We start from the raw sequence: 23391 nt of genomic DNA, 5'->3' as shown, positions 1-23391 counted from the left end.
CCAGAGAGGAAGTGGCTGGCGGGACACCCAGGGGATGCCTGGGAGGGAAAAGATGGGCCACTCGCACAGGGAAAACTGTTGGCTGTTGGGTCTCTACAGTGGTGGAGCATCAGAGAGCACTGTTGGGCCTGCCACCTTGGAAAAGGCCGTGGGAGAATTTAAAGCTTGTCGAATAGGGGTTAGAGAGCCTCGGGTGGGTGTGGAGGTGGCAGGGAGATCTGCCACCCTAAGGAAGCCTCATGCATAGACCCATCTCCCTACCCCTCACCTCTTCTTTCATTCTATGATTGTGGGTAAGAAATGGAGATGGACAGAGGAGCAAATGGGTTCTCATTGTCCTTACCCTGATATTCCAGCTTGAATCCTGGACGGTTCTGGGAGTGGTCGCTGTGGAAGTACACGGTGGTCTCGTGGGACGTGGAAAGCAGGGAGCTCGGGAGTTCACTGCCACTGAATCTCCCCATCATGCGGCTGGTCTCGTAGGGGCCGTTCCGGATCTCTATGAAGTCATGGTTGGGCTCAGTGGAGAAGTTCAGGAACTGGATGTAAGCTCCTGGGAGCAAGACAGAAGCAGATGGAACCCAAAGCAGTACAGTCCTGCTTCAAACGGGCTGCCTCATGAGCATTTCCTGCTAGGGCCCCTAATGCTCTGAGCAGCCAGATGTCCCTACTACCGACTTCCCACCGAATTAGGGCCTCCAGAACACACTTTGGGAGATAATGGTCTAGGCCAGTCTCTTCTCTTCAGGCAGGACTGAACTTTTTCAAAAGGTAAAGACATTAATCATTTCAGAGTTCGATCCCAAGTCCATTTATCTTACTGAAAAAGAAAGTTCAGGGCCAACATTTGACTTAATTTGTGATTTATTTGTCTAATATCAGTATAAAGACGGCTTTGCTAAAATAAACTTTTTTACTTAAAAAGAACACCCTCACCCTCACCCCACCAAAAGACATGACCTTGCTACTCACATTTTCTAGAACACTTAAGAAAAGATACTTCATAAACATTAGATTTAGAAGATTAAGAAGCAAAGAGAAGATTATACTTTGGAATTTTATTGGGTTACTCAAGATCTCCTGGCAACATGAGAGGTACATGGATCTATTTAAAACATTAACTTACATATTAATATACTCTTTGGAGAATGGAGGTGGGAGCATTAATATTTGTTGACTGATAAGGTTTCTCAAAATTTGATTACTACTAAGAATGGTATTGAACTAAGTTCACTCAATGGAGAAAAAAATAAGTCTCTTCAGCAAATGGTCCTGGGAAAACTGGAAATCAAAATGCAAAAGAATGGAAGTAGATCACTACCTCATATCACATACAAAATTTAAAACAGTCAAAGACCTAAATATAAGAACCAAAACTATACAACTCCTGTAAGAAAACATAGGGAAGCAGCTTTAGGACCATATGCTAGGCCATGGTTTCTTAGACTTCACACCAAAACATGAGCAACAAAAGGAAAAACAGATAAATAGGACTTTATCAGAATTAAAAATTTTTGTGCATCAACGGACTTTATCATGAAAGTAGAAAGAAAATCTACAGGCCCCTCCCCAATCAGGGGTCTGTCTCCCTATGGAAGCTTTGAACAACCAGCAACAATTGCTAGAAATATCTTTCCAAAAGCTCCAGAGAGCAGTTAAAGGATTGCAGGAATAGGGTGAGTGCCATATCAAGAGTAAGGCTACTTAGAAGTGGTAGGATCTTGTGGAGGCCTGGCTGGCCCCTCCTCTGCCCCTCTCTTGCTTGGCAGGAAGCCAGCCCACACTCCCAGGGCAGATCCAAGGTCCTGGTTCTGAAGGGAACAAAGTAACCCTTGTGCATATACTGGGAGCACGTATGTCTGGGCTCAGTCTGTCTGGTGGTGGCCTGAGGGACTTGCCATCCCAGAACTTGGCCCTTCCTGTAGAAGACAGCTCGCTGAGCTCTCCTCCAGAATGCTGTGGGAACGCAGTCAAGCTTTGCTGCCTGGGGCAAGGGATTGCTGGTTGTAGGACACACACTGTAGTGCCTGGGATGGTGATGAAACTGTTTCATAGGGCATAGGGGACATTCATATCTGTGTAAATGGGGGGATTCCGAAGGTCACACACACAGGCCCAAGACAAGAGACCTGCACAGAAAAGAACAGGGACGCCACTATGAATTTGGTATGGAGCTTTTCTCCAAACTCATTGTACTTGCACAGATCAATCTTCAAAGACTGGGAAAGGTGTTTTCTTTTTTATCCTCCTTCTTTTTTGGTGGCTGGAATTCAAGGAAAGTTCTGTCATAACATTAGCTGGATGCAAGCTTAGGAACCATGCCCCCGAGTCTACAAATTCCAGTGATCATACACTAAAATGTCACAATGTCCGACTTTCAACAAAAGACTAGAAAATATACAAAGAAATGGGAAGTGATGGTTCAGGCAAAGGAGAAGATTAAAACATTAGCAATAAGGAGGATCAGACCTGGGACATTCTAGACAAAGAATTAAAAAAAAAAAATGGTCCTAAATATACTCAGAGAGGTAAAAGAAAACAAGGACAAAGAACTAAAGGAGATCAGGAAAACAACAGATAAACAGAGAGTATTAATATAGAGACAGAAATTAAGAAAAGGAACCAAACAGAGCTGAAGACCACAGTAAGAGAAATTAAACACCCTAGATGGGTTCAACAGCGTATTGGAACAGACAGATGAGATAATCAGTGAACTTGAAAATAAGACAATTGAAATCATCCAGTCTGAGGAATGGAAAACAGAAAGAATGTAGAAAAGAGATCAGAGCTTGAGGAACCTGTGGGACACCATTAAGTGTGCCAATATATGCACTGCGGAAGTCCTGGACGGAGAAGAAAGGGACAGGGGCAGAGGGAACATTCAAAGACATAATGGATGAAAACTCCCCAAATTTAACAAAACACATGATATAAACATCCTAGATGCTCAATGAACTCCAAATATGATACACCCAAATGGACCCTTGCATGTTATACTCAAACTGTCAAATGCCAAAGATAGAGAATTCTGAAAGCCACAAGAGAGAAGCAACTTGTCACATACCAGGGGGCCTCAATAAGATTAAAGTGCCAATTTCTCATCAGAAACAATGGAGGCAAGAAGGCAAGGAGAAGACATATTTAAAGTGCTAATAGCAAAAAACTGCCAATCAATAATTCTATTTCTGGCAAAACTGTCTTTCAAAAATGAGGGAGGGATTAACATATTCCAGATAAACAAAAGCTGAGGGACTCTGTCACCATTAGATCTATCCTACAAGAAATGCTAAAGGGAGTTCTGCAGGTTGGAAGGAAACGACACTAGAAAATTGACTGGAACCACATGAAGAAATAAAGATCTCCAGTAAAGATAGGTATAAATACAGCAGTATTGTATTTTTTGGTTTGTAACTCCACTTTTTACTTTCCACAGAATCGAAAAAGCAAACACAAAAACTGTAATGACAAATCAATGGTTTCAGACTCATAATGCATAATGATGTAATTTGTGACTAGAAGTACATAAAGGTAGAATGGAGGGACACAGGAACATAATTTATGTATGCTATTGAAGTTGTTAAGTTGGTATCAAAGAAAATGAAATTCTTATGGATTTAGGATGTCAAATCTAATCCCCATGGTAACCACAAAGAAAATATCAGCTGATATGCAAACTCATAGAGACAGAAAATAGAGTACAGGTTACCATGGTGGGAGGCAGGGGAAAAGGTTGGGGGGGGCAGTTAATGCAAAATGAGGGTAGGGTTTCCATTTGGGGTGAAGGGAAAGTTATAGTAATGGTTGGTGGTGAGGGTACTGCAACGCTGTGAATGTGATTAATCTCACTGAATGGCATGCTTGGGAGGGGTTGGAATGGAAAGATTTATATTGTATATATCTTTCTACAATTAAAAAAGAAAGAGAAATTAAAGAGATAATAACAATTAAATGCCATACAGGATAACTGCATAGGCTCAAGGAATAGAGGAGAAAAGGCTCAAAAGGGTATTATTGGGACATAAGAAAAAAACTGGAATAAAGAATAAGGTTTATATCAATGTTAAATTTCTTGAACTTGATAACTGCACTTTAGGTGATTACATAAGTGAATATCCTTTTTGCAGGAAATGTGCATGGAAGTATTATGTGTTCAAGGAGTCTGATGTGTACACTCTGCTCTCAAATGTTCAGAAAATAGATTGGTAGATAGATAGATAGATAGACAGACATGGCAAAGGGGCAAAATGTTAAAACTTGTGGATCTGTGTATCTGGAGGTGGGTGAGAGTATGTTGGGATTCTCTGCATGGGGTTTGCATTATGTTTGCAACTATACAGTAAGTTTGAAATTATTTAAGAATAGAAAGTATTAAAAAAAGAAGTATCAGAACCAGCCTGAAATTACCAGGACTGGGTCTAGGATAATGGCAGTGACAATGATGAAGAAAGGGACTCAAGAAAGCAAGAATCAGAAAGATTTGGTGATACCAAAAGCATGAGCAACAAAAGAAAAAATAGGCAAAATAAAGTTGTCAACGTAAAAACTTGTATTGCAAAAGTTTTTCACTATCCAGAAAACGAAAGACTTTTTTTTGCCTACAGAATGTGAGAATGATTGCTCACCACATTATCTGATAAGGGTTTAATATCCAGAATATATAAAGAATTGCTAAAACTCAACAACAAAAATAAAACTCATTTAAAAATGTGCAAAGGACCTGAACAGGCATTTCTCCAAAGAACAAATACAAATGACCAACAAGCACATGAAAAGGTGCTCAACATTATTGGCCATTTGGAAAATGCAAATCAAAACTACAATGAGATATGCACTTACACCCACTAGGATGCCTATTATTGAAAAAAAATAATAATAAGTGTTGACAGGGATGTTAAGAAATAGGAAACTTATACATTGCTGGTGGCATTGTAAAATGATGCAGCCACTGTGGAAGTCAGTTTGGCGGTTCCTCAGAAATCAGAAAATAAAAGTACCACATGACATACAGCACAGCATTCCCACTCCTTGGTATATACTCCAAAGAACTCAAAGCATGGGCTCAAACAGATATTTCGACAACACTTTTTTATAACAGTGTATTCACAAATAGCCAAAAGGAGGAAGAAACCCAAGTGCGCATTAACAGACGAATGGTTTAAAAAAAAAGTGGTAAATACATACAACGAAATATTATGCAGCCATTAAAAGGAATGAAGTCCTGATGCATGACACAACATGAATGAAACTTGAAGACAAGTTGAGTGAAATGTCAGACAGAAAAGAACAAGTATTGTTTGATCCTGCTTATATGAAATACCTAGAATATGCATATTTCATAGAGCCAGATAGATGATAGGTTACCAGAAGCTGGGGTATGGAGGAGGGTGAGGGGAGTTACTGTTTAATGGGTGCAAAGTTTCTGTTTCAGGTGATGGAAAAATTGGAGCAATGGATATTGGAGATGATAGCACAATACTGTGAATGTAATTAATTCTACTGAATTGTACACTTGAAAGTGGTTAAAATGGGAAATTGAGTTGTATAAATGTTACTACAATAAAATGTATTTTAAAAAGACAACTTACAGAGAGGGAGAAAATATTTTGGAAGCCACGTATCTGAGAATGGTTTAACATCCAGAATATATAAAGAAATCCTACAACTCAACAACAAAAAAAAGACAAACAACCCAATTTAAAAATGGTCATAAGACTTGCACTGACATTTCTCCAAAGATATATAAATGGCCAATAGCACACAAAATGATGTTCAACGTCATTAGCCATCATGGAAATGTAAATCAAAACCACAGTGAGATACCATTTCACACTCACTAGAATGGCTTCTATTAAAAAAAAAAAAACAACAGAAAATAACAAGTGTTGGAGAGGATGTGGACAAATAGGAACACGTGCTCATTGTTGGTGGGATGCAAAATGGTGTGGCCACTGTGGAAAACAGTTTGGCAGTTCCTCAGAAAGTTAAGTAGATGACCCAGCAACCCCACTTCTAGGCATGTACCCCAGGAAAGGGACTTGAACAGATATGTTCACGATGTTCATAGTACATTATTTACAATTGCCATAACATGGAAGCAACCCAAGTGTCCATCAACCGATGAATGGATAAACAAATGTGGTGTACACATACAATGGAGTACTACTCAGCTGTAAAAAGGAATGAAGTTGTGACATGTGACAACATGGATAAACCTTGATAACATCATTCTGAGTGAAATATGCCAGACACAAAAGGCCAAATATTGTATGATGTCACTGATAAGAAATAATTGGAATAAGCAAATTCATGGAGTCAGAAACCAGAATACAGATTACCAGGGACCGGAAGGGGGTAGCGAATGGGAAGTTAATGCTTGGTTGGTACAGAGTTCTTGTTTGGGATAATAGAAAAGTTTTGGTAATGGATGGAAGTGATGGTAGCACAACATTGTGAATGTAATTGACAGCACTTTATCATATATTTGAATGTGGCTAAAAGGGGAAATTTTAGGTTGCATATGTTACTAAACATTTTTTTTAAAAAACTCAAAGGACCATACAACACAAGCAGGGAAACCTTATGTAACTTATGGACTATAGTTAATGGTATAATTACAATAACATTGTTTCATCAAATGTAATAAAGGTACCACACTAAATCAAAGTGTTAATAATAGGGAAAAACTGCATGTATATGAGAGCTCTATAGTTTCTGCATGATTTCTCTGTAAATCTATGACTTTTCTAACAAAAAAAAAATATTGAAGATATGAAAATGTCCACTATATACTGTTAATTGTGAAAATTGGATTACAAAATAGCATGTGTATTGTAATTCCAATTTTGTATTGAAAAAACTGGAAAAATATGGATTCACTCCCTAATAGTATTTACTGAGCATTTACCATGTGTCAGGACTGCTCGAGGCATTGCACTAGGATGAACAAGATCAACAAGGACCTGTGTTCATGAGGATGACACGCTAATGATGGAAGACCAAGCTGATAGTGAGTATCTCTGCATGGCAGGATTATAGATGGATTTTAAAATTCGTGATTTGCTCATCTGTATTTTCTAGTTTGTTTAGAGTGAACATGTGTAAATTTTTTCCTGATTATTTAAAGAATAAAATGGAGACTTGACATATCATGTTGAAGACCATCTGTCTCCTGCCTTGTCCCATTCCCTTCCTCCCCTCCGTAGAGGCATGATTCTGGAAGACATCCTTCCAGTTCACATTTTAGATTCTTAAATATATATATTTTGGATTTTTTTTGTTTGAAATACTTACATTAATGTTATTATACTGTAATTCAGTTCTGCAAACTTCTTTTTCACTGCATATTATGTTTTCAAGATCTATCCATGACGATATAGAAAGATATGGTCCATCCATTTTAACTACATATTGATTCCATTTCATGAATTATCCAACCACACTTTATTCACTCCCCTATTAATGAACATGTAGATTGTTTCCAAATTACAGATAATTTTACAATGAACATCTCTGTTCATATCCTCTGTGGAATCTGTGCATTCCATTCCACCACCCATGGATCCTTTCCATAACCTTTGAACGCAGGATATGGAGTGCATGAGTACCACAGGGACTCTAAGGATTGCAGAATTTCTTGATTGAGCAGAAGGGAAAGAACTGGACTGTGACCCCCATCTAGTGGCAAAAACATGAAAATGCAGCAGCTCTTAAGGCAAACCCTGAAACAGGTGTCATATTGGGACCTTGGTAGAGTCCAACATTCACTTGAAAGCAAGGGGTCCTGGCCTCCTGAGACTGGGCCCTGCGGTATGCCTATCTCCCAGAGACCAGATAAGTACCCAGGACTTATAAAGAGAGGGTTCTAGAGGCTGAACATCAGGATTTACAGAGGACAGTGACATGCTTCCCACCTAAACTTCTGTTTTCTTTGGAATGTTGTCCTCTCCCCAGCTCTGTCATCTGAGGTTCTTTTGCCCCAAGCCTGGATGCAGAGCTATAGGATCTCCCAGCTTCTCTTTCCTCAGTTTCTCAAGATCTGGAGTTTTCCAAAGCTGCCTAAGTTGTCATTCTGTACCCATATCATTCCTTCCAGTTTCCATCAGAATATGGTACTAAATATGACTCCATCCTTTGAAGTGTTGCCAACTTCTCTCTTCCTCAGACCAGACTGAGAGAAGGCCAGTTAGACTGCATTTTCCTGAAAGTACCTTCATTAACCAAAGACCCAGTTCAGGCTGAATAGTGAGGGACAAACAGGAGATCTTCCTTCTTGAAGCTCCAGGTGAGGAGAGGCCCCGTCTATGCATCTCTTTCCTGGAGCAGAGCAATGATTCAAGCAAGAAGATGCACATGCACAACCCAATGCTTGCAGTCAACACACATCCTTTACCCCTTCAACAGAGAAATCTGGGGTTGAGTTATAGTCCCAGTGCACAATATATGAATCATCAGTAAGTAAATTTTGTTCCCAGATCAACGCCTGTCCCCCCTCCCTCCTGCGCAAATAAAAAACCTTCTACCAATCTCAAGGGCCAGCTAGAAAGTGCATATGAAGAATGGCAACTCAACTTCACATTGACCTTGGCTCAATTTAATCAGGATAATAAATCTGACATCAGAGTTAAAAGCACAACTTGAGGTCCAGTCTCTGTAAAATAGATTTTTTTTTTTCTTTTTTAACTGTCCATGAGTAATTTTTCATTCCACATTCCTGGATCTTAGCTCACTACACAAACGACAGTAATGGCAATTTCTAAGATTTTTTTCCCCCACATTTTATGTTTTCAAAAGCACTTTAATCTCTACTACTTTTAACTGATGACACGATTCCACAAGAGGTAGACAGAGCAGTATTATCCTCATTTCACAGATGAGGACAAAGAGAGGCAGAAAGCTAATGTGATTTAGCCAAGGTCGTGCTGGGAGATTGTGGCAGACAGTGGCTTTGATCCAGCTGAGGGGCCTAGGTGTGAAGCCCCCTATCTCTAAGGAGTTTCAGAGACTTACCAAAGCCCACGGGCAGTGCTATCTTCCAGGAGCAGTCCATGTTGCTGGGGTAGTTGCCTGGGAAGCCTGGGCTCAGGATCACCCCCTCCAGCTCCTCCACTGCTCCCCCACACTGTGCTGTGACAATGAGACCAGTCAGAGGGTTAGAACAGCATCTAGGAGAATACAGGACCATCCCAATGAGTGGAAGCTCCCTTTGGGCAGCAGTTTTTCACCTTTCCTGAGTCATCAACCCCTTCAAGAGTCCAAAGGAATCTGTTACCCCTCTCCCTAAAAAATGCATGCATAACCCTGCTTATAATTGTGCCTAAGAGTCTCCCCCTGAGTGCCTCTTTGTTGCACAGATGTGGCCCTCTCTCTCTCTCTAAGCCACCTTGGTGGGTGACCTTGCTGCCCTCCCCTCATGTGGGACCTGACTCCCAGGGGTATAAATCTCCCTGGCAATGCAGGATGTGACTCCTGGGGATGAATCTGGACCCAACATCGTGGGATTGAGAACATCTTCTTGACCAAAAGCGGGATGTGAAATGAAATGAAATGCAGCTTCAGTGGCTGAGAGATTTCAAATGGAGTCGAGAGGTCACTCTGGTGGACATTCTTACACACTATATTGATGAAACTTTTTAGGTTTTAATATATTTGGAATAGCTAGAAGTAAATACGTGAAACTACCAAACTCCAACCCAGTAGCCTTGACTCTTACAGATGATTGTGCAACAGTGTAGGTTTTAGTGGCTGACAGTGTGATTGTGAAAACCCTGTGGATCACACTCCCTTTAAACAGCATATGGATGGATGAGTAGAAAAATGGGGACGAAACCTAAATGAAAAATAGGGTGGGATGGGGGTGGGGAGTTGATCCGGGTGTTTTTTTTTTTAATTTCTTTATTTTTATTTTTTACTCTTATTCTGATTCTTTCTGGTGTAAGGAAAATGTTCAAAAACAGACTGGGGTGATGAATGCACAACTATAAGATGGTACTGTGAACAGTTGATTGTACACCATAGATGACTGTATGGTATGTGAATATTTCTCAATAAAACTGAATTAAAAACAAAACAAAACAAAAAAATGCAAGCATAGGTGAAACTGAGGATGTAAATTAAGGAAGGGAAGCATATTCTTGGACTGCCATGGGCCTAGAGTCTGCCCTTCACAGGTCAGTTCCCCTAGAGAGGATGGGAAGCAAAATTGAAAGTGGTCTGCTCTGAGAGAAGTCCACTTCTTACACTCTCCGTCAAATCTCCCTCCCCTCACTGCCCAATCACCTCTTCCAAGATTGAAGAAGAAGGAAGAAGGAAGGAGACTGGCAAGCGCTGAGTCCTTACTCTGTGCCAGGCTCTTTAAAATAGATGTCCTGGGGGACAGGGAGGGCAGCAGGTGAGCCCCCTCCTGAGCTCACCCTTTGAACTTCGCTATATGGTCGACTTCAGTCCCGTGAATAGCATTCCATGGGGACCTAGGCTGCCCCAAGGCTGTCTGAGAAATGAATGACTCAAGAGGCTGGGGACATCTGAAACCCCAATCAGGTGACTTCAGGGAAACCTGAAGATGCAGGGCATGGCTAGAGCCTGGTCAGCACACACCAATTCTTTCCTTTCACATCCTGTTAGAAAAGGATGCAGGAGCAGGGAGGGGTTATTCATGGAAAGCCCCAAAAAGGAGCAGAGGGGAGGCAGTGGCAGTGTTCAGGCAAGCCCCTTCCGGGGAGAGTGTGACTGGGCAAAAATCTGAGCACATGGGGAAGTGGAACAGGGTTGGGGATCAGCGTGGGGGCTCCAGCATCCCACCTCCTGGGTCAGAATCCCAATGCTTCCACTTTCTGCATGACCTTGGGTAAGTTCTAAACCCCCCAAACCTCAGTCTCCTCAAATGCAAAATGGAACCAATAGCAACACCTACCTCATGGAGTTTTTATTAGGATTAAATGAGAAAGGATTGTACTGCACTTGGAACACGAGCTGGCACACCCAGCAAGCCCTCCATGAACGGTAGCTACTATTACTGTGGTTTCCCTGGCAAGGACTTCATGCTGTGTAATGGGGGAGAGTGCTCTGGGCCTAAAAATCACACTCCTGACCTGCTCGGCTACGACCAGACCCTGCACCCTGGTGACATCGCAGAAGGCAAATGCCATTAGGCTCAAGTGACGCTCCCTGGCTCAGGGGCTTCCAACCCCAGCCTCAGTACTTGGCTTCACTTTACCATCGGACATCAGACAAACTTGGGCTTCCATTCCAGACGCTGTCACTTCATTTTTAATCTGAAGAGCCTTAGCTTTCCTATTTGCAAAAATGAGGATAATAATTTCTCCCCTGAGGAGCCGCCGTGAAGAAATGTGTAGCTCATGGGAGACACTCAATACATGTTAGTTTCTCCCTCCCGTGACTTGATGAGATTTTGAGGGAGATGACTCAGTATTTTCTCGTGTCCATTGATCTCTTCATCATCACTAAGCACCGAGTAAGAAACCAAACCGAGCAAAGTCCCTGTTTCACATGGAATCCCCAGGAAAAATCATGGTGGGAAGCCCAAAGCACCTGAGAGTTTTCTCTGGGGCTTGGTTGAGTTTCTGGATCAGAATAGCATGAATTACCTGTAATTTTTCATGAGGTGGGTGAAGGTTTCCAAACATCATGACAAGCTTGGGTGAGGGTTAAAGGTAGCACAAGCATCAGTGTAAAGCCGCTGACGGGGAACAAACCCAGAATACCAAAGTTCCTTCGGATTTGACCTTGAACCCAATGATAGCTCACTTAGCGCAAACCCCCGTGGAAAATGGGTTTGAAGGAGCTGAAGAAGTCTGGCTGTCTTACCAATGCAGAGCGGAGGAGGGTAGTTCCAGCGCCGCACGGTCCCCGGCATGCAGGAGATGTGGGCGTGGCCCTGGAGGAATCAGGAACAGGGGTGGGCTAGTTGCCCCCAAGGGCACAACTGTACGTACCACCTGGGACAGGGGGGGCTTGTTCAGGGGCCTCATTTTAAGGAACAAGATTTGCAAAGATACAAAGTTATAAAACAGATCCTCTGTGGGATGGGGAGCAAGGCAGAGGGAGAGAGATTTTTTTAGGAAAAGATGATTTTATTAACGGTCATTACTAAAGAATTCTCATTACTAAAGGCTTCCTTGTGAGACTCCTTTAATTACTAAATTCCCTCATGGCCTTCAAAGGAAAATTAAATTTTTCCTAAAGTCTAATCAAACCCAACTTTGCAGGAACATATTCGAGGCTGGCTAGGGCCAAATTGCTAAAGTCAGCAGTTTGTCTTACATGTGAATAGTTCCAGGAGGGGATAATGGTCCCCAGGGGAGGTGTGGGAGGGTGGCTGGGAGGCTCCCCAGTCTTTGGTGACTGCTGCTCTGGGTGCAAGGCTGGCCAATCCCATCTTAGGGGACACCCATTTCCTGCCCTGGGGGAGAAAAGGTGTTACCTGGAGGGCATATCCCGGCTCACACTGGAAAGAGACCACATCATTCACCAAGTAACGCTCGCCAGTCTTCACCCCATTACTGGGCACCGCCGGCTCTGGACAGCTGCTCAGGCCCACCGCTAGGCAAGACGGACAGACAGAAAGGCGGTCAATGTGATAGTGGGCTGAGGGCAGAGGCCGACAGCGGGGAGAAGAGGGGTGACTCCGATTTGTTTCCTCTCCTCTTGGCCTCCAGGCTAGTATTTTCCAACCCTTTTCATCTCAGAACACAAGGAGAAAATTAGAATATTTATATGACAGTGGGGGTCAACAGACCAAAGCTCTTTGGGGCAGGAGAGTCCTGGGGACTCTGCTGTCCCACCCAGCCACAAGCAGAAGTCACCCATGACACAGAGGCTGTGCTCACCTGCCGGGCTCAGCACATAGACTCGGAGCAGAGGCAGGAGAGCCAGGAATCTTCCCCAACCCTAGCTCAAAACCTTGAACTTTTCTGCAGGAGCTCCTCCCACATCACTCTTAAAAAGACAATTCCTACACGCTAGAGAAGCTGTCAAAAGGGGTATCTCTGTGATGCTTGGGGGCCCCAAAATAGTCCCACTCCCCAGGACAGACTGACCTGAGAAAACTAGATAAGAATCTCCACTGCCTTATTTCTCCTGCTGGTTGTTTTGTGGGTCAGGTCATCTCCTTTCTGGGAGCAGCACTTGGTGACTCCTCTCACTTCACCTCCCACACTCAGCTCTGGGCCTGGCCCTCAACTCACCGCTGGACCTGTAGCAGTCTCCCTCTCATCTCCTATTCTAAGCCATTGCTGTTCCGGTCTGTCCAGCACTCACAGGTTAGTTACACTTCTTACAATCTCTACTTGAATCATGGGACTTCCTTGCTCAACAATTTGAAGTGAGTCCCCATCGCCAATTACATGGAATCTAATGTCCTCATCTTGACATTCTAGGACCTCCACCTCTTGGCCTGGTTCCTTTTCAAGATCACCTCCACGGTCTCTCAAATGCTCCTCCTCCACTCTCCTTTCTCAATTTTTCAAAAGCACATACACCTTAATCTTTCTCCCCAACCCCTCCTCCCTCCCCACAGCATTGTCACTGAAGCAGCACTCGCTGGGCACATCCTATGTGCAAGGCCAGGTGCACGTGGTCCAAGCATCATCTCATGCCCATGAAGCAGGTCTTGATGTCTCATTTCATAGGTAAGGATGCAGACTGGGTGAAGCCCAGAGATGTGCCCTTTACTAAGCCACAAACTGGGATTCACACCAAGCCCTGACTCCAAGCCTGATCCCACCATCCAAGGGGAGACCGAGACTGAGGTCATGTGAGCCTGTGCACAACCCTGCCCCCATGCTCTACCCCCTCCTTCACCTCCTGCTCGGAATCCCTTCCAGACTGACTCCTGCATGGCAAATGGGAGTGTAGCATCTCCTGACTGCTCAGGCTCCAATGCCCCTCAGAAGCCACCTGCAGATGTGGACATTTAAAATGCACTGAATAAATCCCTGTGTATTGATCAACTGGACTTGGAGTGTACTTCTCCAGGGACAAGGGATAGAAGAATTATGATGAGGCAAAGGGCTGGCTATAGACCAAGTTCTCCACCTTCTCCAAAGTGGTCTTCTTTTATTGAGGGTGACAGAAAGGAGAGGAGGGCCTTTGTGGTTGGGTCCGACCTTGGGTCCCTTCCATGACTCAGAAAGCATAGGACTGGGCAGCCTCATCCCTCTTGGTACCTTCCTGCACATACATCCATGTGTGTTGAATGCCTTTAGCGGGCCAAGCACCAGTGGAAAAGGAACGGAGAAGGACTGGTCAGCAGGGACCACCACCCTCCAGCCCCACCTTCTTGAGCAGCAGCGGATGAATTCTCATCCCACTTTCAGAGCTGACATCCTGATAAGTCCATTTGCTTTTTTTCTCTTCTGAGGGAACATTTACATACAAGGAAGTGCACAAATCCTAAGTGTACATTTGTTGAGTTTTGATTAATGCATGTACCTGTATAACCCAAACTCCTGTTGGAACTAGAGAACATTACCATAACTCCAGGAAGTTCCGTTGTGCCCTTCCCAGTCAATTCCTAGCCTACACGTGCTTTTGAGATGAGACTGTTGTGCTTGGAAAGCAAGGCTATTTGGGCCTATGTCCAAAATTCTCAGCAGCTGGGACAAAAGACCCCAAGGACATAGATGAAAGCAGTCATCAAACTGACTCTGATGTTCTTCATCTTGTCTCTTTCTTCCCACTCTTCCCTGTACTCTGAGTAGAATGCATTCACTGGGGTGATCACAGCTGAGTTATTGAAACCTACTTACTGGTGAAGAAAAAGAGGGAACAGGAAAGGCAGTGACAGAAAGCAAAGGAGGGGCAGAGAGAGGGAGAAGGAAAGAGAGTGAGAGCAAATGAATGTAGTAAGAGGATAAATGAAATGGAGAGAAAGATGAAGCCAGAAAGAGAGAGAAAAGGAGGGAGACCAAGAAAAGTTCACTCTAATTTCTCTTACACAGCATAGCTCAATTTTATTTAAGCCATGTTTACAACAAAGGAAGAATTATTTTTTTATCATATGCAATTTATTGCTCTTGGAAACATATTGTACCATTTTCATTTCAATTATATAAACATTAAATATGAGTCATAGCAGTAGACATGACTCTTCAGGACCCTTTAAAACCATCTGTCTCTATAATAACAGTTAATTCTTCATCTTCTTTGCCCTCTTTATAGATCATCTACAAAACAAAAATACAGCTACAGCGTTCTTGGCTCCCTAGGAATTCCAGTCTCCAGGTGTTAATGGGAACCTCTGTTTTCCCCTCCCTCTTCCAACCACGAGAGGACAGTGTATGATAAACTTGAGCTACCGAGAAAAATGCCAGTTCCCTCAGACAAAGAAAATTGAGAAGAGGTGAATTTTTCCTGGGAATGAGAGTAGAATGACTAAGAAATTTAGGAAGGAAGTATCCTTGAAAGAATAAAGAACAGACAAGATTCTAGGGGACATTTAGGACGCAAATGAAAATACTGGGTAGGGAAAAAAATTGTAGAGAACAGAGAAAAAAAGGGTAAAATGAAAAATATGACTGATTCAAGAAACCCAAATGCTTCTCTCCACGAGGTGAGTGAAACTTAGCGTTCTGGGGAGGAAGGTCTGGGAGGTCCTGTCCTATGCTCTACCCCTCAGGGTCCTTTGCTTCAAGCTGTCCCAGGTCTTTCCTACCAGGTGCACACTTCAGTTTTTCAGATGATGAGCATTCTGGGATCCAATTAATCCTTTCCTAACCATCCAGATAAAGTTCTTTCATTTTGGAGGCCCAAATGAGCATCTATGTAACATCCAATGCTGACCCTTTCAGGCCTCTAGTTCCAGCTGGTACTTCCATCCACACAGACTCATGATGTCAAAGATGGTCAAGCCAACCATTCCTTCCCAAATTTCTTACTTCTCTTTCCAAACCTATCTCAGGCATCCCCTTCTGCAGAGCTATAGTTGGCCATCTTAGCACCCATCTTCTGTACTTCCTTAGCATATCATGTTGTAAGAAAAGTACTATCTCCATGACCATCTCTTCCCCTAGACTTTGTGCTTTTGAGGGCAAGGACCATGCCATTCATCTTTGTTTCATGGGGTTTGACATGTTATAGGCACTCTTTGTTTTTTGATTTAAACTTATAAGATCTGGTCCAAGCATTATATTGAAACTTTTCATGGCATTCACCTCTTCACCTGCCCCAGGGAAAAGTGTCCCTTGTCTCCTTTGAACCACTACTCTACCATCTAGAGACACCCATAAGAACACCTGTGATGTTCTCTGCAAATGTCTGCCCCTCCAATGCGCTATGAGGGGACTTATCCATCTTGCTTTTACCCAATTCTAAGAAGACCTAGCATAACACCTGGAGCACACTAAATTCTTCATAAGTAATTTGCTAAATGAATGTATAATAAATACTCCTGCCTACTTATTCTTTCTTATACACAAATGAGGAAAGGGAATGGGTAGCCCCAGGATGTTCCCCAGAGAAAGCAGTCTGGCCAGCAACCTCAATCTTTATTCTCCCCAGAGGGCAACAAAGACCTGTTCTCTTTTAAGAGTTTTTAGTGGTGAACTTGTAGGATGCTAGATGCCAGGATATAGGATTTGAATCTGGATGGAGAAACCTGGCCAAAGAGGAGCAAAGATTCCTATCAGGGAAGGAACATCTAAGACAACAGCACTCACAGAACTGGCAGTTGGAGAGGCCAGATTTTAGGATTAGAAGAGGAGAACAGCTACATTTTCCTACACACACCTACATTTCTTACATTAGCCCATTACTAGACCAATGACCAGACACCCTTCCCATTCCCATTCCTGGACACAAGGAAAGAACGTAGGTTTTTGAATCACAGACACCTGGGTATGCAAGATCGCTGAGTGTGCAGTCTTGGGGGGGGGGGGGGGTTATAGATCTTTTCTGAGCTTTAGCATCCTCATTGAGGTCTGGGATAAGGCTTAAGTGGGATGGATAATGTAAAGCACCCAGCACAATCCCTGCTCCTTCTGGGTGCTTGGTAACTGTTAGCTCTCACCCTGAGCCTTATGCACAGCTGAGACCCCAAATTCTCACTTTTGTACTCCAAGTGGAAGCCAGCTGCAGACACACTAATATCTGAGTAGAAGTGAAGGTAGAGCTGGTTGGAGGTGCTGTTCAGAAGGGCAGGCACAGTCGTCCCTAGGGAAAAGAAACCAGGGGTCATTTAGGCTTTGCCTCCCCAGAACTCCAAGCTCCTCCCTTCTGCCCCCAAATCCAAGTCCCCAGTGACTGCAATTCTCAAACTCACTAAATGACTAATTAGCACCCTCTGAGTGCCACACAAAGGAAGGGAAACTCCAAAGAACCCCACACAAACTGAGCAGTGGCAGAGTCAGACACCAGCAGCAGGGAAGAGTTCCTCAGGTTCTGGCCATCTTCAAAATGACTCTGGGATGTGTAATCATCTGGAAAATCTAGGCAAAGTACATAAGTTATCTGGGGCACATGGCTCCTTTTTATATTTGGGGACATGGAATTCTGGAGCTTAAAGATTCAGATAATTTACCTGGTCACTGGGCGAAAACACACCACACTTGGTGAAAAGTCCACTACCAGAATGTAAAATGGTACAGTCACTTTGGCAAACAGTCTGGCAGTTCTCAAAAAGTTAAACATAAACCCAGAAATTCTACTCCTAGGTGGAATTCTGCTAAAGTTTAGCACAAAAACTTGTACCTAAATGTTAATAACAGCATTATCCATATTGGTCCAAATATAGACCCAAATATCCATCAACTGATGAATGGATAAACAAAATGTGGTATATCCATATAATGGAATATTACTCAGTCATAAAAAGAATGAGGAACTGATATGTTACAGTATGAGTGAACCTTAAAAACCTTATGCTAAGTGAAAGAAGCCAGACACAAAAGGTCACTGTGCTGGTTTGTATATATTATGTCCCACAGAAAAAGCCATGTTGTTTGATGCAATCTTGTGGGGGCAGATTGAGTAATTTTTTTGATTAGGGTGTGACTTTTTGATTGGATGTTTCCATGGAGATATGACCTGCCCAACTGTGGGTGATGACTCTGATTGGATTGTTTCCATGGAGGTGTGGCCACACCCATTCAGCACGGGTCTTGATTAATTTACCAGAGCCCTATAAAAGCTCAGACAGAAGGAGCTCAGAAGAGCTGCAGTTTAGAGACATTTTGAAGATGGCCGTTGAAGCCTATGCTGACATTTTGGAGAACGCCATTTTGAAACGCAACCTAGGACCAAGCAGATGCCAGCCACGTGCCTTCCCAGCTAACAGAGGTTTTCCGGGATGCCATTGGCCATCCTCCAGTGAAGGTACCCGATTGTTGATGACTTACCTTGGACACTTCATGGCCTTAAGACTGTAACTTTTTAACCAAATAAACCTCCTTCATAAAAGCCAATCCATTTCTGGTGTTTTGCAAAATGGCAGCATTAGCAAACCGGAACAGTCACCTATTGTATGATTCCTTTCATATGAAATATCCAGAATAGGCAAATCCATGAAGACAGAAGGTAGATTAGTGGTTGCCAGGGGTTGGAAGGAGAGGGAATAGGAAGCTACTGTTAATGGCATCTGGTTGCTTTTTGGAGGTGATTAAATTATTCCTGGATTAGATAGTGGTGATGGTTGCACAACTTTGTGAATATACTAAAAATCACTGCATTGTACACATTAAAATGAAGAATTTTATGGGATAAGAATTATATATCAACAATAATAATAAAAAATGTATTATTTCAAGTTGAGGCTCCTGAAAGCCCCACCCTACCTGAGAAGCTCCCCAGCATGGTTACAGTGTTATCTGCCCCGTCAAAAACCTCCAGGGAGTCCCAGTTCTGTTCTGTGACAAAACTGATGACTTGAATCTGGGAAGGCAGAGGGATTGAGTTGTTGGTTAAGCAGCTGCTTGCATCCCTTGATTTGCCCCTTCCCCCCTCCCTCCTTCTCCTCTTTTCTAGTAATTAATTCAATTACTGAGCAAGTACTCTGGGCCAGATACTGTGCTAGGCCCTTCCGATAAAAGTAAGATGCAGTCCCTACCCGGGAGGAGACAGATGTGAAATTAATGATTAAAAGACAGTGGGGGTACTTTGTAAGGTAGAGAATGGGGAAAGGAAATTCCAGGAAGTGGAATACCTCATCCTATCTCCCAAACATTCCTTGGGTTTCCCCACCTTCCTATCTGGATTGCATCAGACATCCTGCAGCAAGGACCAGTAGCAAGGACTAGAGCTCTGCTAACCTGAGTCTGCTTGCTGCCTTGCCTCTCTGCTGGCCTTGCATGCTCCTGGATACTTCCATGCCACAGCACCAACTCTGGGGTCTCCCTCCACTTGACTCTTACCACCGGACACCAGTTATGCCCCCAATTCTGCTCTTATAGCTTAGGCAGTAGGTGTGATTCCTTAGGGGTATGTGTGCCGGTTTTGTCCCCCAAAACACCATTATCTTTGATGCAGTCTTGTGTGGGCAAGAAACGTATTGGTGTTGATTGGGTTGGAGACTTTTGATTGGATGTTTCCGTGGAGATGTGATCACTCAGCTGTGGGCAAGATCTTTCACTGGATAATTTCCATGGAGGTGTGGTCCTGCCCATTCAGCGTGGGCCCTGTTGAGTTTACTGGAGTACTATATAAGCTCAGACAAAAGGAGTGCACTTGCTACAGCCAAGAGGGACACTTTGAAGAACGCACAGGAGCTGAGGGAGGAGCTGCAGATGAGAGAGAGTTTGAAGATGGCCATTGAAAGCAGACTTTTGCTCTGGAGAAGCTAAGAGAGGAAAAATGCTCCAAGAGCAACTAAGAGTGACAATTTTGAGGAACTGCAGCCTAGAGAGGAACGTCCTGGGAGAAAGCCATTTTGAAACCAGAACTTGGAACAGACTCCAGGCATGTGCCTTCCCAGCTAACAGAGGTTTTCTGGACACCTTTGGCCATCCTCCAGTAAAGATACCTGATTGTTGATGCATTGCTTTGGACATTTTATGGCCTTAAGACTCTAACTGTGTAACCAAATAAACCCCCTTTATAAAAGCCAATCCATTTCTGGTGTTTTGCATCCCGGCAGCATTAGCAAACCGGAACAGTGTGCCTAATGGGTCTCCTGCTCTGACTGTGCTCCTTGGTTTGCTTCTTTCCCTTTTCTGTAATGTCCCCCCTACCATCCCCCACCAATCTTAAGAAGAAACCCCTCAAGCCATTTGAAAGCAATCTCCTACGAGTCCTTCCCAATGGCAGAGTCCAGCTCCAGGCCTCCACCCTTCTTTTAGCTTTCCTGAAAGCCCAAGCCAATGCCCACGTCTCCCGCTTCCTCTGTGTTACCTGTTCCTCTCCTCATGCCCCTGAAGCTGGTTTGGCTGGTGAATGCTTGAGTTTTTCTGTCTGTGGACCACCCCCCACAGTTGGACTGAGCCTCCTTAACCATGGGGAAAGGGGTTGGCTGAAAGGTCTCCTCCCAGCTCCCCCTGATCCAGGGCTTCATAAGGTCTAGCACCCCTGTCTGGCCACCTGCCTGATGGGGATGTCACCTGGCTCCTACCTGGATGCCAGCACCTTCAGGGACCATGATCTTCCACATGCAGTTGAGGCTGTTCAGGTAGGGCTCTGGGAAGCCGGGGGACAGGATAGTGCCCCTGCGCTCCGTGAGGTTTCCTCCGCATGGCACTGGAAGGAGGGGCAGGTCTGGTCAGAGGTGTCCCCCAGTTGTCTTGTGGTTCCCCCATGTTCCTCCCCAAATGGGGTACTCCATCAGAGCCTCCCGGCCTCTGCTCACGACTGCTCGTATGCTGGCTTCTCCCTCAGGGCCTTCTCGTTCTCCCATGACTTCTGCCCACACACCTTCCTGCAGGGATCTCGACCCTTAGCTCCTCCCTTCACTCTTGGACCCTTCCCCCCAAACCCCAATCCACAACCTCCTCCTCCTTGCTGTCCTCCACACACACACCACGGGCCTGAGGGGGTCACCCTAATTAGGTTATGCTGGTGGGAAGGGGCTTGGGGCATCTGCTGAGCTATTCTGTCTCTCCAGAGAAAAATGACGGTTTGTTTCCTCCCTATCCCCCCAAGTCCTGGTCGTCCAGGCACTCACCGACACAGGTTGGCGCTGAGACATTCCATTGGGCCAAGGCCCCGGGAACTGGGAGGCACTCAATTTCTGGGGACCCCTGCAGGGCATAGCCGGAGTTGCATTCGAAGCGGACGACGGCCCCCACGGAGAAGTCACTCCCCAGCCTCTTGCCATAGCGCGGTTCCGGCACAGAGCTGCACTGCGTGGCACTGGTCCGGGGCACCGCTGCAGGGGACAAGGGCACTGAGGGCCAGGCCTCACGCCTCTGGGAACTGGCCCCGAAAGGATACACTATGGGTTTGGAATGGAGACATTCTGTATGGAACTACTGAGGGGCTCTGAGCACTTTCCCTTAGGGCAGGGGTAGGGGGACTCTCTAGAACGGTGCCTTTTTACTGAACTGTGGTTAGACACACAATGCTGCACCAGAGCTTCTGGAAACCACTGAAGGCGGTTCAAGGCCACTGGTCCCACATGTCAGACCCAATTCTGTTCAATGTTTTTGTAATGATGCCTCCACCTCCATTGGGGTTCCATGTCTCCTAACAAGGATAATGACCCCTTCTTCTACCAGTTTCAGTCTTTTCCCCCAGCCTTTGGCCTCTTCTCCCCAGGCACTTTCAGATCCTGCCCTGGGCCTTGCTCTCCATGCCCTGAACCTCCTCTCTCCTCTCCTGCAATGCAGATAGGACCCTTAACCCAGGCCCCAGTGGTGGCGTCTTCTGGGGCTGGATTAGCCCTGCACAGGGAAATGTAGCTCATCTCGGGCAGAGTCGAATGAACAGAGTCATGCTTAGAACCTGGTACCTAGAAAGGTGGACGGTTGGGGGAAGGGGAGCATGGGGCCTGCAGGTGGAAGCCAGGAAGGAGGGAAACACACTGATTATCTGCTTTCTGCCAGCTACTTTGCGAGCTCTCTTTTACTTGTATCTGCTACCCTATGAGGTAAGTATGATTATTTTCCTCACTTTATAGGAGAGAAAACAGGGGCTCCAAGAGGTGAAGCTGGAAAGTACCAAAGCTGGGAGTCAAATTCATGTCCCGCTCACTCCAGAGCCTGTGTTTTCCCCACACCGGCACTGTGCCTGCAGACAAAACCGAGCTCCCCTAGACAGAGCCGAGGTAAGCGGCCTGGGCCGGTCTTCCCGATGCCATCTGGACCAGACCAGAGAATGGGGTGGGGAGTTAGCTTCCCATGTCTGATTTCTCCCTTCATCCAACACAGAGTTTGCTCCAGGAAATGTCTGCTGAGTAAATGAATATATAAAATTCAGCTGAATTTCAGGGAATTGCCCCACAACCAGTAACTGCCCCAAGAATGAGACTCAGATTAGGGGTCAAAGTTCACTGTTGTTTAGGTCACGAGTCATTGAAGAACAGAGCCTGCTTTGTACTCCCACGTCCACATCCCCACATACCTTGGTAGACAAAGTGGAAACCTCTGGCTGGGGCTTGGCCTTTGGCACTGAACTTAATGAGAACTTGATTGGAGGTGGCCAAGGGCAGTGATTCTCCTGCCAGGATAAAGGGTGAGGAGGAGAGGAAGAGAATGAGTCTGGCAGTCAGGCCCAGTAGATAAAATCCTGGCCAGGAAGGAGTGGCTGCCAATACCCTACACCACAATTCCTTCCACATTCTTTATTTCTTCTTGAGAATAACCTCACCGTTTTACTGTACATTGTGGTTTACAGGGGGCTTTCACATTTATAGTCTTACCTTGGCCATGGTCAGAGTGAGGTTGGTAGGACAGAGTTCAGTACACCCATTTAAAAGATCAAGAAAGAAAGGCTCAGAAAAATTAAATGACCCACTTGGAAAGGAGAAAGCTTCCAAATATGTGTTGGCCCACAAGAATGGGGAGAATAGCCATTATCAGATTGATTGGTGGATTACTTAGAAAATTGACATAAATCTGATGAAAAAAAATGGTACCAGTTTCTGGGAAGGAGCATGATGACCGGGAGTAACTGGACTTTCCCAGATTCCCAGTGAAATGATCGATAACCAGAGTGATCGTATAATTTATTGCTCACACCAGGAGACTTCTGAGCGTGAAAGAGAGGGCTATTAATTATCATGCTGGGACAACCAAGTTTAAACCGGGACTGTCCCAGGCAAACCAAGATGTACTGTCACTCAACCAATAACACACAAATTGCTGAAAACCTGCATTGGCACTAATCTAGAGGAGGCTGACAGCCTTTTTATTAGATGACAAAGATGTATCTTCTGCTTGATGTGACACCAATGCAATGAGAGTAAAGACTACAATTGTAGTTCTGCTCGTCATCACCCTTCTGTTCTGTGGG

The 23391-nt window shown here is 44.5% G+C and overlaps 1 protein-coding gene across 4 annotated transcripts in view; it reads right to left on the bottom strand.

The window, feature by feature from the left end:
• The window catches only part of CSMD2 (CUB and Sushi multiple domains 2), a 646653-nt gene that overhangs the window by 124833 nt on the left and 498429 nt on the right, over window positions 1-23391 (bottom strand). For all 4 annotated transcript variants that reach the window (XM_037827786.1, XM_037827788.1, XM_037827789.1 and 1 more), the window contains 9 exons: window positions 22501-22596; window positions 21104-21307; window positions 20555-20679; window positions 18786-18882; window positions 17062-17166; window positions 12440-12558; window positions 11824-11893; window positions 9007-9123; window positions 344-553 (listed from right to left, as the gene is read on the bottom strand). In XM_037827786.1, the coding sequence (XP_037683714.1) occupies window positions 344-553; window positions 9007-9123; window positions 11824-11893; window positions 12440-12558; window positions 17062-17166; window positions 18786-18882; window positions 20555-20679; window positions 21104-21307; window positions 22501-22596 (1143 nt within the window). The remainder of the gene's footprint in view (window positions 1-343; window positions 554-9006; window positions 9124-11823; window positions 11894-12439; window positions 12559-17061; window positions 17167-18785; window positions 18883-20554; window positions 20680-21103; window positions 21308-22500; window positions 22597-23391) is intronic.

This window comes from Choloepus didactylus, chromosome 2 (assembly GCF_015220235.1).
Source record: "Choloepus didactylus isolate mChoDid1 chromosome 2, mChoDid1.pri, whole genome shotgun sequence".
NCBI lineage: Eukaryota > Metazoa > Chordata > Mammalia > Pilosa > Megalonychidae > Choloepus > Choloepus didactylus.
This window is presented reverse-complemented; position numbering and strand designations above follow the sequence as displayed.